The 14,848-nt window shown below is 40.8% G+C and overlaps 1 protein-coding gene and 1 non-coding gene across 2 annotated transcripts in view; both read left to right on the forward strand.

Annotated features, from left to right (window-relative positions):
• The first annotated feature begins 496 nt into the window (after positions 1-496).
• ITGA4 (integrin subunit alpha 4) overlaps positions 497-14,848 on the forward strand; it is a 131,322-nt gene continuing 116,970 nt past the window's right edge. Inside the window, exons 1-2 of the mRNA XM_053665220.1 lie at positions 497-603; positions 998-1,066. Of these exons, the coding sequence (XP_053521195.1) occupies positions 573-603; positions 998-1,066 (100 nt within the window). The 5' untranslated portion in view covers positions 497-572. The remainder of the gene's footprint in view (positions 604-997; positions 1,067-14,848) is intronic.
• LOC119037785 (U6 spliceosomal RNA) lies at positions 6,564-6,670 on the forward strand. The gene has a single exon (XR_005080285.1). It is a non-coding gene; the product is annotated as a U6 spliceosomal RNA (small nuclear RNA).

A 14,848-nucleotide genomic window follows, 5' to 3' on the forward strand; every position in this document is an offset into this window, starting at 1 on the left:
AAATAAAGGATGGGGAATCCAAAAAAAGAAACAGTGCAAAGATGGCTGTTGACAATAAATGAGCCAATGAGCAAGAACAAGGCAAAGTGGCTGGGAGAACATGATTCCATAGGAAGCATGGGTGGTGTCTCGAGCTGCCATCCCTGTTCCAGAGGCTCTAGGTCTGTAGAGCTGGGAGTGACCTTGAATCATTTGCTGGAACCTTCCTGTGTTACAGACGAAATGACTGGCACCTGGAAAGAGACCAGACTCACCCAGATCATGGTTAGAGATTTAGAACCTGAACTAGAAGTTGGCCTTCTTGGTGTATTTAATTTACATCTCTGCCAATGTTTGCTCTCCTCTGGTTTGCAGAGAGGGCACTAAAAATATGATTCCCGAGCTGGAACCAAGAAATGATAGTGTGAAAGTTAGATAGCCACAAAATTGGGTTTCAGTGAACTTATTAAGTGGCAAATAATGTGTCTGTAGATCAGAACATCCTGCAAAGTATTAGTGAGACTGGCTCCTGGAGACTCTTCTGATGCGATCATGGAGAAATAAATGCGGCCCAGTTCCTTTTCCCCAAAGCCATGAACCAAAAGCAGCTGGAAATTATAAAAGGTAAAACAACTTCTGTTCAAAGAGAAGTACTTGAAAAGGCCCTGACTAGAGACAAAGGAAAGTAGAGCTGGGATGATTAGCTCCTTAGCTATTTGAGAGGAATTCTAGTGAAGATTAAAAAACGCTGTGTCTGGTCTGTAGTTAAATCCCATGCCATATAATTTTAGCAGTCATCTGGGAGACAGCCAGTGGTGGGGTGTAATTAAGGAAATGCTGACACAGCAGAACTCAGTGGAAACTGAACTAACTTTCAACATGCAAATGCAAAACCTAATAAGAAACTTCCGTTGACGATGAGAAAATAATTGGGAAGTAAAAAAGTCAGTGAGAACATGTGAGTAAATGTAGAAAAGGAGCTGAATTCTTCTTACTCTGTCCACTCTCTTTTCACTAGCTCTCTGGTCCCTAATCCGAGGACACAACAACACCACGAGAACCTTCCCAACAAGTCCTCTGAGCGAAGGTAAGAACCTGGACCAATGCGTCAGGGAACTTGTTAAAGCAACCTGCTTCTGCTGACATAAGGAGAAAGCTAATTAATAAGAAAATATGTAATGTATATTTTTAAGTTGTTATAAAAATAGCATTGAGGCCTGGCCAGTATGGCTCAGTTGGTTGGAGTGTAGTCCTGTAAACCAGAAGGTTGCTGGTGCCGTCCCAGATTGGGGCGTGTGCAAGAGGCAACCAGTCAATGCTTCTCACTCACATCTGTGTTTCTCTCCCTGTCTGTCTCTCCCTTACCCTCTCTCTAAAATCCATAAGCATGTCTTCAGACAAAGGTTTAAAAAATACCATTAAGTAACCACTGCAACAATAACTCTGAATTTACCATGGACCCAGTTAGAGGTTTTCCCAGGAAAACTATAAAATCACACATGAGGATCTGCTTTGAGATCCTTTTAGAAACAGAAAGACAACAAGAAAAGCAAGTCATTTAACATTGGGGATTCAGAACTTCAGATCACATCTCTCGGACTGATGCCGGCAGGCACTATATTTCTCTTGGCCACAGAGTGTGCGTCCATAAAAAGCCTACAGCCCTCTCATTGTCAGAGGAATGAGTGATAGTGAACACTGTCAAATAGGAGGTGCCATGTGCAGGCTCAGCAGGAAGCAGCGGCAGCAGGTACACTGGGTTAGATCTCCGTTCAGCTGTGTGTAACAGGAGTTTCAGGAAAGAGGAGAAAAACAAAGCTGCATACAAAAAATGGTAAATGGGACTCTGTGCCACTGGTTTCCAGTCTTTGGTCATGGTGTTCTTTATCTGTTACTAGTTACATACTGCTGCCTAACAAATGACCCCCGAATTTAGCATCATGACAATAAACATGTTTTATTTCCCATGATTTCTGTGGGTCAGAAATGCAGGAGTGACTTAGCAGAGATGGTTCTGGCTGAGGATGCCATGTGAGGTTGCAGTCAAGATGTCAGCTCACTCACCTGGCTGTAGACAAGGAGCCTTGGTTCCCTGTTGGCTATTAGCAGGAGGCCTCAGTTATTCAGCAAAGGGGACTCTCCCCAGGGCTGCTTTTCATGGCAGAGCAGCTGACTTCCCTCAGAACAAATGGTCAAAGGTCAAAGTGAAGCTTCAATGGCTCGCTCTAGCTTTGGAAGTCACACCTCTTTCATTTCCACAATAGCCTATTGGTTACAAGAGCCTACTGGTTGTATATCAGCCCTATTCAGTGTGGGAGGGGATTTTACAAGAGCATGAACACCAGAAGATGAGAACCACTGGAGCCATTTGGAAGGCTGGGTACACAGTCATGCAAACACCAACAAATAGTTTTGCCTTTTCTACGACATACCCCTCATTATTTAATATTTGTCTTTCTGTGAGCTTTTTAAACAAACCCCTCTGAAGCAATAACATCCATGAGATCATCCATTCAATGTGTTCTTATACTTATTTTACTGATTTCCAAATTAAAATGTAACTGTTAAAATACATTTTTTCTTGTATCTCCTCCTAGCAAGTCAAGCATCACAAGTGTCAGAGGTACTATCCTGAGGAAAGCACCACCAGACACAGACTGGCACTGGTCCTGCTCAAAGGAGACCCTTGCAAGTCTAGCATAAGTCAGGAAGCACTTGCTTCATGCAGCACCCTCACACTAAACTCTCTAGAAGGCTAAGAAAATAGTTCTCGGGGTAGACTGCAATGCTCCAACAAAGCCCATTTGCTACAGTGGTTATAACTGTCACTTGCCAGCTATCATTTGTAATTACTTAAAACAGAAACAGTTTAAAGAATTGAGCCATAAAAGTAAAGCAGATTGTTCTCAGGACATAAAACTAAACTCACCTTATTATGTATTGTTACACTGCTGTCCACTCTCATTACCAAAGGCCATAAAGCAGTGTTAACTGTTCCCTGGAATGTCACCAGCAGTAAGTGTACTTGCTGTACTGTTCTGCTGAGCTGAGTGTAATAGTTCTATTTTAGAACTCAGCCAGGAAATCTAGAAATGTCTTCCAGTCTTTGTGAACTCACTACCATACTTGATTTGGGTAACCTTGGTGTTACCTTAAATATGGTTGGGGAAATCACATCATAATCACTGAATTTTATTAGCAACCAGCCCTTTTTTATCATAAAATCCAATGTTCTGAAACCTAGAGCCTGTTCTGTCCCATGCTGGTGACTTAATTTCTTCTCCTGGCGGTGTGTCTATGAGCTCTTATGGTTTCCTGGGGACACTGTATTTACTGACGTCCTTCAGGGCCCAAGGTGACCATATGGACCATGTATGAGTGTGGCTGATGGAAAGAATCTCTGTGCAGGGTTCACAGAGCAACAGGCAAAGCCATTTATAGGGTAAAGATTCTGTGGTTCTATCTTATAACTGTCAGCTTTACATTTCTGCTGTATTTGAGAAGAAAATAATCTCTTTTACTTTAATTCTAAATTCTCATCTGAATTAGTATATCCATTACATTCTTAAGTTTTCTTCACCCTTCTGTTTCATAAAATGGGGGGACTGTGGGGAGCTGCAAAGCTGTATGTACACCCACCACACCAGTGCCATTGTTTTCCTGAGTATTTCTTGTTCCTTCATCAGTTTCCTTTTAGGGTATTTAACTTCCAAGAATAAATGCTTTGCTATTTAAATTTATATATGCCCAGTCTCTGCTTCATTAAGACTAGGGAGAGAAACATGAGCCTGGATTATTCAGGAGACAGTTAATGCCTGATCCCCGTTATGTGATCTGTGACTTTGGCATATCTGAAGATGGTTTATACCGTTATTATTTTCCTTTTCCTTCACGACCAGCTAGGAAGGAAGTGTGTCTCTACAATGAAAACTCATCAAAGCTGAATTCGATTTAAAAAGGGTGTTTGTAAGGCTGTGGTGGGCGATTGTGCAGGTGTCTAAGAAAGACTCCAGCCAGACCCGGAGCTACAGGTGGGTCTGGTGGTCTTGCCAGCCTTCAGAGGCCGCGTGCACTCCGTCACCCTTGTTTCTCTCTCTCTGCTTCTCCCCCCACAAGCAGCTGCTTCTGCTTGCCACTGGTTGCCCACCTCTTACACTGCATGACTGTTTCAATGCCAACCATCATGTAACAAATATGTGTGTGTCTCTAGTCAAATGAGAGAAAAAGAAGATCTGAATGGTATTTATGCCTTCCTCATGTAGAGTCTAACGAAGGTGATATTAACCAGGGTCCATGTTTACTGAATTGAATGAGGAATACGGAAATGTAAGATTACACGAAGAGAGAGATTTTAAACTGCTCTGAGAGAAGGAAAAGTTAAGAGAGAGCTGCATTGTCTTGTCCAGCAAGAAACTTGATGACTCATTGAAAAGGAAATTAATATTTAATCAGGATTTATTGTCATGGTTTGTTGTGTACTGTGTAATGCAATTCTTTTTTGTTTGATTCCCCCATCGACTTTTTTGTAATATCTATTTTTACTAACTTATATATGGTCAAGACTATCTTCTGGGGATTATGATTAAGTGTTACATCATGGTGAGCAGGGATGAAAGCAGAAAGTCATGCTTTTGGAGCAGAAAAGGGACCCGGACCCCTTAGCACTTCTGTGACTTTCCTCATGTTATTCAACCTCCTAGTGGAAAACTGCTTTCGGCATTTCAAAAGCTGCTCCACATCAACCCAAACACTCCTTTCTCCAGCCAAAATTACCAACTTCTCAACTTCTACAGTCTTTGGTTTAGTGTACATTCCACACTCTATCACACTGTTCTTGCACTAAACTTACTGACTGTGTGCTTCACCTGCCCTGTCAGAGTGAAACATCTCCTCTCCATCTCTCTGGTTCCCGGGGCCAGGCACCATGCACAGCTCGGACGGGCACTCAGCAAATGCTTCTGGAATTGAGTAAACAGGTCAGTAACTCAGGTCACTGTTTGTTTTGCACAGCATGTATTCCATCCAGGTTTTTACCATGCAATACTAGAAAATAGTAGGTGGCCCTGGCTGATGTAGCTCAGTGGATTGAGCGTGGGCCGGCAAACCAGAGTATTGCGGTTCGATTCCCAGTCAGGGCACATGCCTGGGTTGCAGGCCAGTTCCCAGCAGGGGACACATGAGAGGAAACCACACACTGATATTTCTCTCCCTCTCTCCTTTGCTTCCCCTCTAACGATAAATAAATAAAATCTTAAATAAAATAAAATAAAATAAAATAAAATAGTAGGCTAAAACATGTGCACTTAAATGTGTTCTTATAATGAAGGTAAGTTGGCTTCCTGCTAATAAAATAATGTGTTTTTATCTACCTACCATATGCTCTGTCCTGAAGATAAGTGGGAGCATGAACATGCAAATACTTTAGGAAGTAAAAACATGCAATATAAATAAAAGATATTATTTACTTCTGTAGCCACTGTATGAAGTAGGATACTTGTAACTCAATGTCTGTCTGTACTGTGGGAAACCACCATAGTTTTTAGGTTAACCTGAATGGTACTCAACTTCGAAACCATGGACCAGTGCCAAACCATGAACTATGACTGATCTATAATGTGATAAATAAAAACACTGAAGTAAGAATTTTAAAACTTTGGTAGCCATTTGACAGAACAATATAACCAAATTTAATAATAAAAATGTGACTTATGTCTATATTCCTGTTTTATTAATTGCATTTTGCCAGTAGTTCCTTTTCATTGCTATTCAATAGAATCAACCCACAGCAGATTGCAGATGAAAATGATACATCAAAAATTTGGTCCTTCAACCTAGGTTGAGAAGCATGGTTCTAAGTAATTCTGTCCACAATGGAAGACACCCACATTGTGTATGTATGTGGAGTATGGGGGAAGAGAAATATGAACTTGAAGATATTATAAAATACTGGTGTCAACAAAACATCAGTGAAAGCTAATATAATATCAACAAAATTAATATAACAGAATGATATAGTGAGTGGTAGTAAGAAAAAAGCATGTAAAATATGACAGTTCCAATTTGCAGGATTCATCTGATCAAGGTCTTCCTGAAACCTCTGTGCACTTTTAATAGTCCTCTCTGCAGAGTCCTCTCTGTAGGAAATGAACTTGCATCCTAGAACTTCTGGAGAGAATAGTCTCCTCTCCTATTGTTAATTCAATTCAGGAATTGTGTTTGCTGGGAGAAAACATCTATGGACACATTTAATTTAACCTTAATCATAATTCCCAATCAGTGACTTCTCTATGAAAGCCCTCTCTATGAAAAATTCTTTCAGGAAGTCAATGAGCCACTGTCTTTTAAATACACCTGAGCTTTGGAAATTCTTTGCTCTTTCACAAGTTTGACACTGATTTTGGGGGGAGAGGATGGTGCTGACTTTTTATATAAGTCTTGACATAGGACAGGATGATATTTTGAGCAAAAGTATGTGGTTCTCATTGCCAGAGCATCTTGTTTTTTCCAGATTACCAAGAAAATATATTTCATAGGGGTTTAGAATATGTTATGTAAATTACTTGTCCTATAAAAATAATATTTGCGTGCTCGCTTTGGTGGCACATATACTAAAATTGGAACGATACAGAGAAGATTAGCATGGTCCCTGTGCAAGGATGACACACAAATTTGTGAAGCGTTCCATGTTTTTACTGCTCGAACTAATTAATTAATTTGGCAAAACAGCAGGTTACAAAGTCAATATCCAGAAATCAAAGGCATTTTTGTATACCAACAATGAAACAGCAGAAGCAGAAATCAAGGGAAAAATCCCATTCAATATAGCAAAAACAAAAATAAAATATCTGGGAATAAACCTAACCAAGGAGGTAAAAGACCTGTATGCAGAAAACTACACAACACTGAAGAAAGAAATCAAGGAAGACACAAACAAATGGAAACATATACCATGTTCATGGATTGGAAGAATTAACATCATCAAAATGTCCATACTACCCAAAGCAATATACACATTCAATGCAATACCTATTAAAGTACCAATGGCATATTTCACAGACATAGAACAAACACTTCAAAAATGTATATAGAACCATAAATGAGCCCGAATAGCAGCTGCACTCTTGAGAAAGAAGAACAAAGTAGGAGGGATCACAATACCTGATATCAAACTGTATTACAAGGCCACTGTAATCAAAACAGCCTAATACAGGCATAAAAACAGGCACATAGACCAATGGAACAGAACAGAGAGCCCAGAAATCAACCCAACCCTCTACAATCAATTAATATTCGACAAAATGGAGTAAAGATAGCCTCTTCAACAAATGGTGTTGGGAGAACTGGACAGCTACATGCAATAAAATGAATCTTGAGCACCAACTTACACCATACACCAAAATAAATTTAAGGTGGATAAAAGACTTAAATATAAGCCATGACACCATTAAAGTCCTAGAGGAGAACATAGGCAGGAAAATCTCAGATATTTCACGCAGCAGCATATTTACTGATATGTCCCCTAGAGCAAGGAATATAAAGGAAAGAATAAACAAATGGGATCTCATCAAAATAAAAAGCTTCTGCATGGCTAAAGAAAACAGTATTAAATTAGCAAGACAACCAACTGTATGGGAAAATATATTTGCCAACGATACCACAGACAAAGGTTTGATCTCCAAAAAATACAAAGAACTTACATGACTCCACTCTAAGAAGACAACCAACCCAATTAAAAAATGGGAAAAGGACTTGAACAGACACTTCTCCAAGGAGGACATACAGAGGATCCAGAGACACATGAAAAGATGCTCAGTATCACTAGCCATCAGAGAGATGCAAATTAAAACCACAATGAGATACCACTTTACACCGGTCAGGATGGCTATCATAAAAAACGTAACAACCAACAAATGTTGGAGAGGTTGTGGGGAAAAGGGGTCCCTAGTTCACTGTTGGTGGGATTGCAGACTGGTGCAACCATTGTGGAAAACAGTATGGAATTTTCTCAGAAAAATAAAAATGGACCTGCCTTTTGACCAGCAATTCCACTGCTAGGATTATATCCTAAGAATCTAAAACATCAATATCAAAGAACCTATGCACCACAATGTTCATAGCAGCACAATTTACAATAGCCAAGAGTTGGAAGCAACCTAGGTGCCCATCAGTAAACGAATGGATCGAAAAATTGTGGTACATATACACAATGGAATTCTATGCAGCAGAGAGAAAGAAGGAGCTACTACCCTTTGCAACAACATGGATGGAACTGGAAAGCATTATGCTGAGTAAAATAGGCCAGGGGTTGAAAGACAAATACCATATGATCTCACCTTTAACAGGAAGCTAAACAACAAAACAAACAAGCAAGCAGAATAAAAACAAAAGACACTGAAATAGAGAATAGGGGGGACAGTGACCAGAGGGGAGAGGGAAGGGAATTTAAGGGGAAAAAAGGGGAGGGATTTGGAGGAACAAGTATGAAGGACACAAGGACAAGAACTAAGGGGGGTAGAAATGGGAGGGAGGTGGGGAGCACAGGGCGGGTTGGGCTGGGATGGGAGAAATAGACAGAAAACTGTACTTGAAAAAATAAGTAAATAAAAAATGTTTTTAAAGTGATACAAAAAAAATAATAATATTTGCCAGTGTCTTAAAATGTACTATTCACAAAGCATGTTGAGATCTAGATAGAAGAATATCTGGATTCATTGTTTAAATCACAAAATCAGAGGCAGGGGCTGGATTAGATGTCAGGTTTTGTGTTGTGGCTAATGTAGGGATGCTCAGAATCCTCGTGCCCCAGCTGGTGTGGCTCATTGGATGGAGCACCGGCCTTTGAACCAAAAGGTAGCCAGTTCCACTGACTGTCAGGGCACATGCCTGCGTTGTAGCTGGGGAGTTATGAAAGGACAGTGTGAGAGGCAGCCTATCAATGTATCACACACGGATGTTTCTCTCCCACTCTTTCTCCTTCCTTTCCCCTCTCTAAAAAAATAAATTAAAAGATTGGGGGGAAAAACACTTCCTCATGCTTAGGGAGGCAAATTCCTCGACGCTGTGTCAATCTAGGCAAAGCAGAAGGGGTTTTATTTGTAATGTAATTTTAACTTTCCTGTGTGTCATTTTGGTGTTCTTTCCTACCCTTGCTGGTCAAAGCTGGCCCAGGGCTGCTCAGGCCCTATGTGAATTGTAACTGGGAACCTCGGCAACCCTGTGTTGTGGTCCTGTGGGGTCCATGCTCCATCGCTGCCTCTCTCCGCCTACTGTGCAGACTCAGGTTATCTTGACTCATTATGCAAAGCAGACTAGAATATTTCCAGCTTTAAAAAATGAATTGAAAGGTTTCATAAAACTGATGGTGCTCCATAAAGAGAAAATGTTTCCTGCTTTCTATAATGCATTAATATCCAAATCTGTTTTAAATGATATGGATCTAAAATTACTTCTTGTGAGGGAAGGGTGGAAGAAAGTCTAGGTTATACCCACCATAAGTTCTGAAAGCTTTGTTAACTTTTAAAATTCTTTATTTCAGTAAACATAGATTTAAATCTAAGGGTACAATTTTCAAAATGATGAGATGGCTTCTTGAATTTTCACTGTATCTTTGCCTCCTGATGCTATTTCTTAGCAATCACTGATGGGTCTTTCCAGTTTGATTTTGCTCAAGATTCTGATCTCAAATCATGCCATACCTTTAATGCCTTTTTTCTTTTAGCTGCGAGTTTGGCTGCAGCTGCTGTAAAACACTCCACCTGCATACCCGTGTCCCTGAGGACATTCCGAGGCTCCCAGAACATCAGGACATCCCTGGTCGGCCCTCCCCTTCTGCCTCTACCTTCCCTCCCAGCGACAGACCCATCATTTCTGACCCTAGATTCTTCTCTCCATGTGCTGCTTAGCTGTGATGTTTTAATCTTCCCTCTTGCTCCCTGTCCTTGTTAAAAAGTCAGCCTCCCTAAACACACAGTAGCCAGTTCTACCTCCACTCTCACCCACTTCCCCCTTTTCTTTTAAACTTGTCTCCACTTTCAAACCCAGTTCTGGCTCCAGATTCCTGAGAGGGAAATATTTTGAATGAAACCTAGATTCTAAAAGTTTGATGATTTCATCAGGGCCCACCCTTTCTCTGGCCCCTTCCTATAGCTCTTTCTTGTGCTCGGTTAAATTGTGAGTCTGGTTTCACTGAGGGTAGCTGTATTAATGACATAGCTTTACTCACACCTGACCAGATAGATACTCGAACTTAATCCTGGGAGCTCACGCCCCAATGGAAGCAAGCAGTGAAGCAGGCAAGCCCCATGTGTCCTGTTGCTTATTGACAAAGCCCTTGACAGTGTTCCTCCATCATCTCTGCTTACCTACTCTTGCTTTTTACAGAGGTACCACCCCAGAAACCTGAAACATCACTTCCCACCGGGCTTACCCCTTTCTGCCCTCCAAGTCTGCCGTCTGCGCCCTGCCTGAACTGCACTCTGGGAGCCTGTTGGCCCCCCTCCCCCATGAGTACTGCACTTGGCACCAGCGGCAGCTGCTCCCTACTGCAAAGCAGCTGTGAGATCTGCTCAGCCAGGAGTTTTCACTTGGATCAGTTTAAACTGAGCACAAAAGATGTGGCAGACATAACGAGACACAATTTTCTAGCCATTTCTTTCAAATTTACCGTCTTAGCCTTATGCTTGGAGCGGCGTGTTGGGTCTGTGTCTTGGGTATCTGGAAGAGTACCAAAAGCCTCCTGGCACCTATAACCCCCTTTTCCATGTGAACCCTTCGAACTTCTTTGAACTTTTAAAGAGCAGACAGAATTGACTTTCCCAGGGTCTGGCTCCTCTCTCAGTAGGTGACACTGTAACACATTTCATCTTTTCTGAAGTAAGCAATCTGTCAGTTTCGACATATTATTTCTCTTTTGCCTTCATATTTACATCTGTAGCCAAAACTGATTCTTTTCACTTACCGGCAGCTTTCAAAAGAATTAGGTCTTTTATCTAGCTACCCACTTATCTATTTATTTATTTAATATAATCACTGCCTTATCATCTGTGTTTTGAATGATTTCACACCCTTGCTTTTCTGCTCACCCTGAATATATCGATTTGACTTTTTTCCCCCCTCAAATTTATGGATCCCCTCTGCTGCCTTTCGCTAGGCTGGCTAAGATAGTCTTGCTTTGCAGTCCCTTCCCTTTTAATCTGTTCCTGGGCCCCTAGGTTAAGGCCATCCTATTTTGAGCCTTTTATTTTACTATCCACTACCATGTGTGACCCTCATTTCTGATGGAATTATTATCTCCCAGATGCTAGTCCTATATATCACCTATACAGATCACCACTGTCAAGGAAAACAGAACTGGATCCTGTTCACCCGTCTCATTTTGGCACATGTCCTTGGGAAAGCCACTTCCATATGATGCCGAGAGTCTTTAACGTCTACGTTCGCATTGTGTTTACACAGTGTGCGGCATGTCCTCGCTGCCCCACATACCGGAACTCTTTGAATTCTAACAATGCTAGGAGATACGGAGCATTGTTTTCCCCATGTACAGGTTAAGACATTGAGGCCGGGGGGATACAGTGACCTGCTGGTAACACAGCTGACCAGAGAGAAACCAGCTTTCCCAGGCGGTTTAGCTTCGGATCCCTGCTTTTTACTACCTTGCCCCAAAACAGTGTTTCGGCATCTAATACTTCTGCTTTCCATATCTTTTCCAAGTCCCATTCATTTCTTCCACGTCGCCAGGCTCCTTATTCAGCCATATTCTGACAAACCAGGGGAAATAAAGATTCTCTCCTACTTTCATGAAATCTTATGACTTCCTTTTTAGTCTCCATATTTCAGTTTATTTCTTTGTGCAACTTGAACCCAATTCCTTTATCCCCTTGGCTTCTCCCCAGAGCCTTGCCTCCAGCTCACTTTACAAATATAGAAACGTGTTTGTAACCCTCTTACTGACACTTTCTGTCCAGAGGTGCAGCTTCATGGAGAACACAGGCTCCTCCAAGAGCACTTGCAGTCCTCATCTCAGGGCCCAACTCTTGAGGGTCTAGAATGAAATTCCTTATTTTTGTCTTAGAGTAATGTGTTGACCATGACACAGTTGAGGTCATTTGAGAACACAGAGGACTATTTGCAATCTCTCACCTTCTCTGTCAGGGCTGAAAAATTTGAGCTGCTTCCCCAAATCCCCAAATATGTATACTAAAGAGGAAAGGGGTAGGGGACACATCCCCTACCCCTGTTTTCAGCCTGCTGGAGAGACGTTGGTAAGATTAAAGTTAGTTGCAAAGGAAAAAGAAAGCTCTACTGACACTTGTTTGTAAGTTTTCTATAATATAACAGGATGTTTTGTCTACTAGATGCTAAGTAACCCTTAGATAGTATATGTTTACAACTTTCCTTCCTTTCCAATTCAGCATGAAAATATGTTGAATATGTCCACTGGTTTGGGGATTCTGCCCCTTCAATCAAATGTTAATAATCACTTCCTTTTGAATCGCCATCAAAACTAAGACTGTGGTTCCCTTGGAGTCACTGTAGCATCAACATGGAAATTGTAAGAAAAATTAAAATTTCAGATTTTTATTTTGGGATCAAATTGCAAGTAGTTTTGTTGCTTGAAGGAAGTTCAAATCTCTTCATCTTAACCTTAATTATGCTCCATCATAACATCAATAGTTAAACCCTAAAAATAGCTCCAATTACTTCCCTGTAAACAACAGACTGGGAGCTTCCCCTGGACGTGTGTTTCATCATTTCAGCCAAGAGATAGTTGTGTGTTTCATCAATTCGGTCAAGGAACAGTTATTGAGCTATTTCTATCAGGTGTCAGTGAAAGAACATCTAGCCTAAGAAAAAGTCTTAAAAATTTTTTTGAGTCAAACTGACAACAATTTCAAGGAAGAAAAAAATCTCAAAGGGTAGAGAAAGTGCTCCAAATAATGTCACTTTCACAGCTTATTTTATTCATTAGACTCAAAGGAGACCTAAGTGTGGGAGGGGTTAGATGAAATTCGTTGGTGATAGATAGGGAGGCAGGGGAAAGCAAAGTGGGGAAATCTTTAAGACTGGATAAAAAGCAAAATAAGAGACACATACTTCTTTCACATCCCTGGGTAGAGATAGTTAATAATTAACATCTACAGCACGTAGAGATGGTATTGGGAGCAAGATAACAATGAGCGAGTCTGTGGTCTTCTGCTCTTGTGTGCTGAGGGTCTGGAAAAGTGGATTACTCTGACATTTCAAATGTATGTTATCTTAGATGCCAAAAAAAAAGACAATAGACAGGCTCTCTTAAGGTAAACATTAACCTTTGTCAAAGAAGATACAGGCCTAGGACTTAACTATTCACCATGATTAGCTTTTAGTTAGGAATTTTCATCTTCAGACCATCCTGTGATCACTTTCAGTCTCTGAGTTTTAAACCCACCATGCAGGCCTCCCCTGAGCTTGTCAGGTTTAATAGGTGGCCCCTTTTCTCTCTACAATGGTACCAGACTATGTTCAACTTCTGAGAACGGAGTGTGGAACAACCCAAAGTTTCTGCTCTCACCCAGCAAAGCTCCTTTCTGAGGGTAATAGCTTCTGTGCAAATCTCGGTTAACACACCTGATGGTGCAGCTCTCCAGGCATGTCTACCAGGAAGACTCCCCTGGGTAGCTTGTTAAAAATACATATTCCTGGGCTTTTCTCCTAGAGCAGCTGATGGATGACCTCTGTGTGAGTTCTACAAAGCAAACGATTTGTAGAACAAATGGCTCGGGTTTGCCTCATGCAATTGTGGAAAGCTTTTGATAGAGAATCCCAGCCTAGGGGTAGTCTGGAAAAGCCTACCCAGGAGGGGGTTTGAATTGAGGCCTGAATGATGAGAACATACAGGAGAAGGGGATTGGAAGCCCAGGAATAGCAAGAACTAAGGCCCTGAGCACAGTATTAGGTGGCTGTCTTCTAGCAGCAGATCAAGCCAATAAAGTCATAGCTTCACCAATCAGGAAAGTTGGCCAAAGAAGTTAGAGAGGAAGGCAGGAGCTACACTAAGGAGTTTGGAAGTTTTCTAAATCAGTGAGCAGCCACTGGATCGTTTTTGAAGAAGAAGAATGAGCTGATAAACATTTCAAAAACATCTGCTCAAAAGGCTATTTATTCATCAAAATGAAATTTGAGAATATGCTCACAATCACCTGGAAGGATTTCTTTAAAATGCTGTTTCCTAGTCTGTACCCCAGAACTGCTACTAAGGCCCAGGCAGCTGTACTTCTAACAAGCACCCAGGGCTGCATAATAGATACAGACTCACATTAACAGCTCCATGGGGGCCGAGAGTCTGGACTCTATTTTATTTATTACTGAGTACCCAGTGGCTAGCATTGAAGTGGTGGAAATACTACTTAATTCCTGAAGATCTTGTAAAATGTTCTTAATGAATATGTAAATGAAGAACCAAGTCTCTGGTATTTAAAATCAATGTGACTAACTTTAAAAAGAAAATGAGGTACCTTATAAACTAATTAGCATTATTAGAAGTCCTTACATATTTCAAACATTCCCTAAACAAATAAACTATAATTTAAGCTAGTGCTTTAAGTATTTTATTAATATATGAATATTATATTCTTGTTCATCTAATTTACCCAGATCTGATCAGCTTTATCATCACAGAAGATTGTTGACTGGTTGATTATTATAGGTTATGAAAGGTAACAAAGTGATAATAATGCTTAAATAGTTTTTGTTGCTCAATACATGCTTGGTCACATGTATAGCATCTACAATTTGTTATTGTTGAGGGGAAAAACATATGAATAAAGTAAAAACCCTATAGTTGGAATATCAGCATTTCCCCCCTAATTTTTCTTAAATGTGGCTCATA

This window comes from Artibeus jamaicensis, unplaced genomic scaffold (assembly GCF_021234435.1).
Source record: "Artibeus jamaicensis isolate MK-2021 breed Jamaican fruit bat unplaced genomic scaffold, CSHL_Jam_final contig_391, whole genome shotgun sequence".
NCBI lineage: Eukaryota > Metazoa > Chordata > Mammalia > Chiroptera > Phyllostomidae > Artibeus > Artibeus jamaicensis.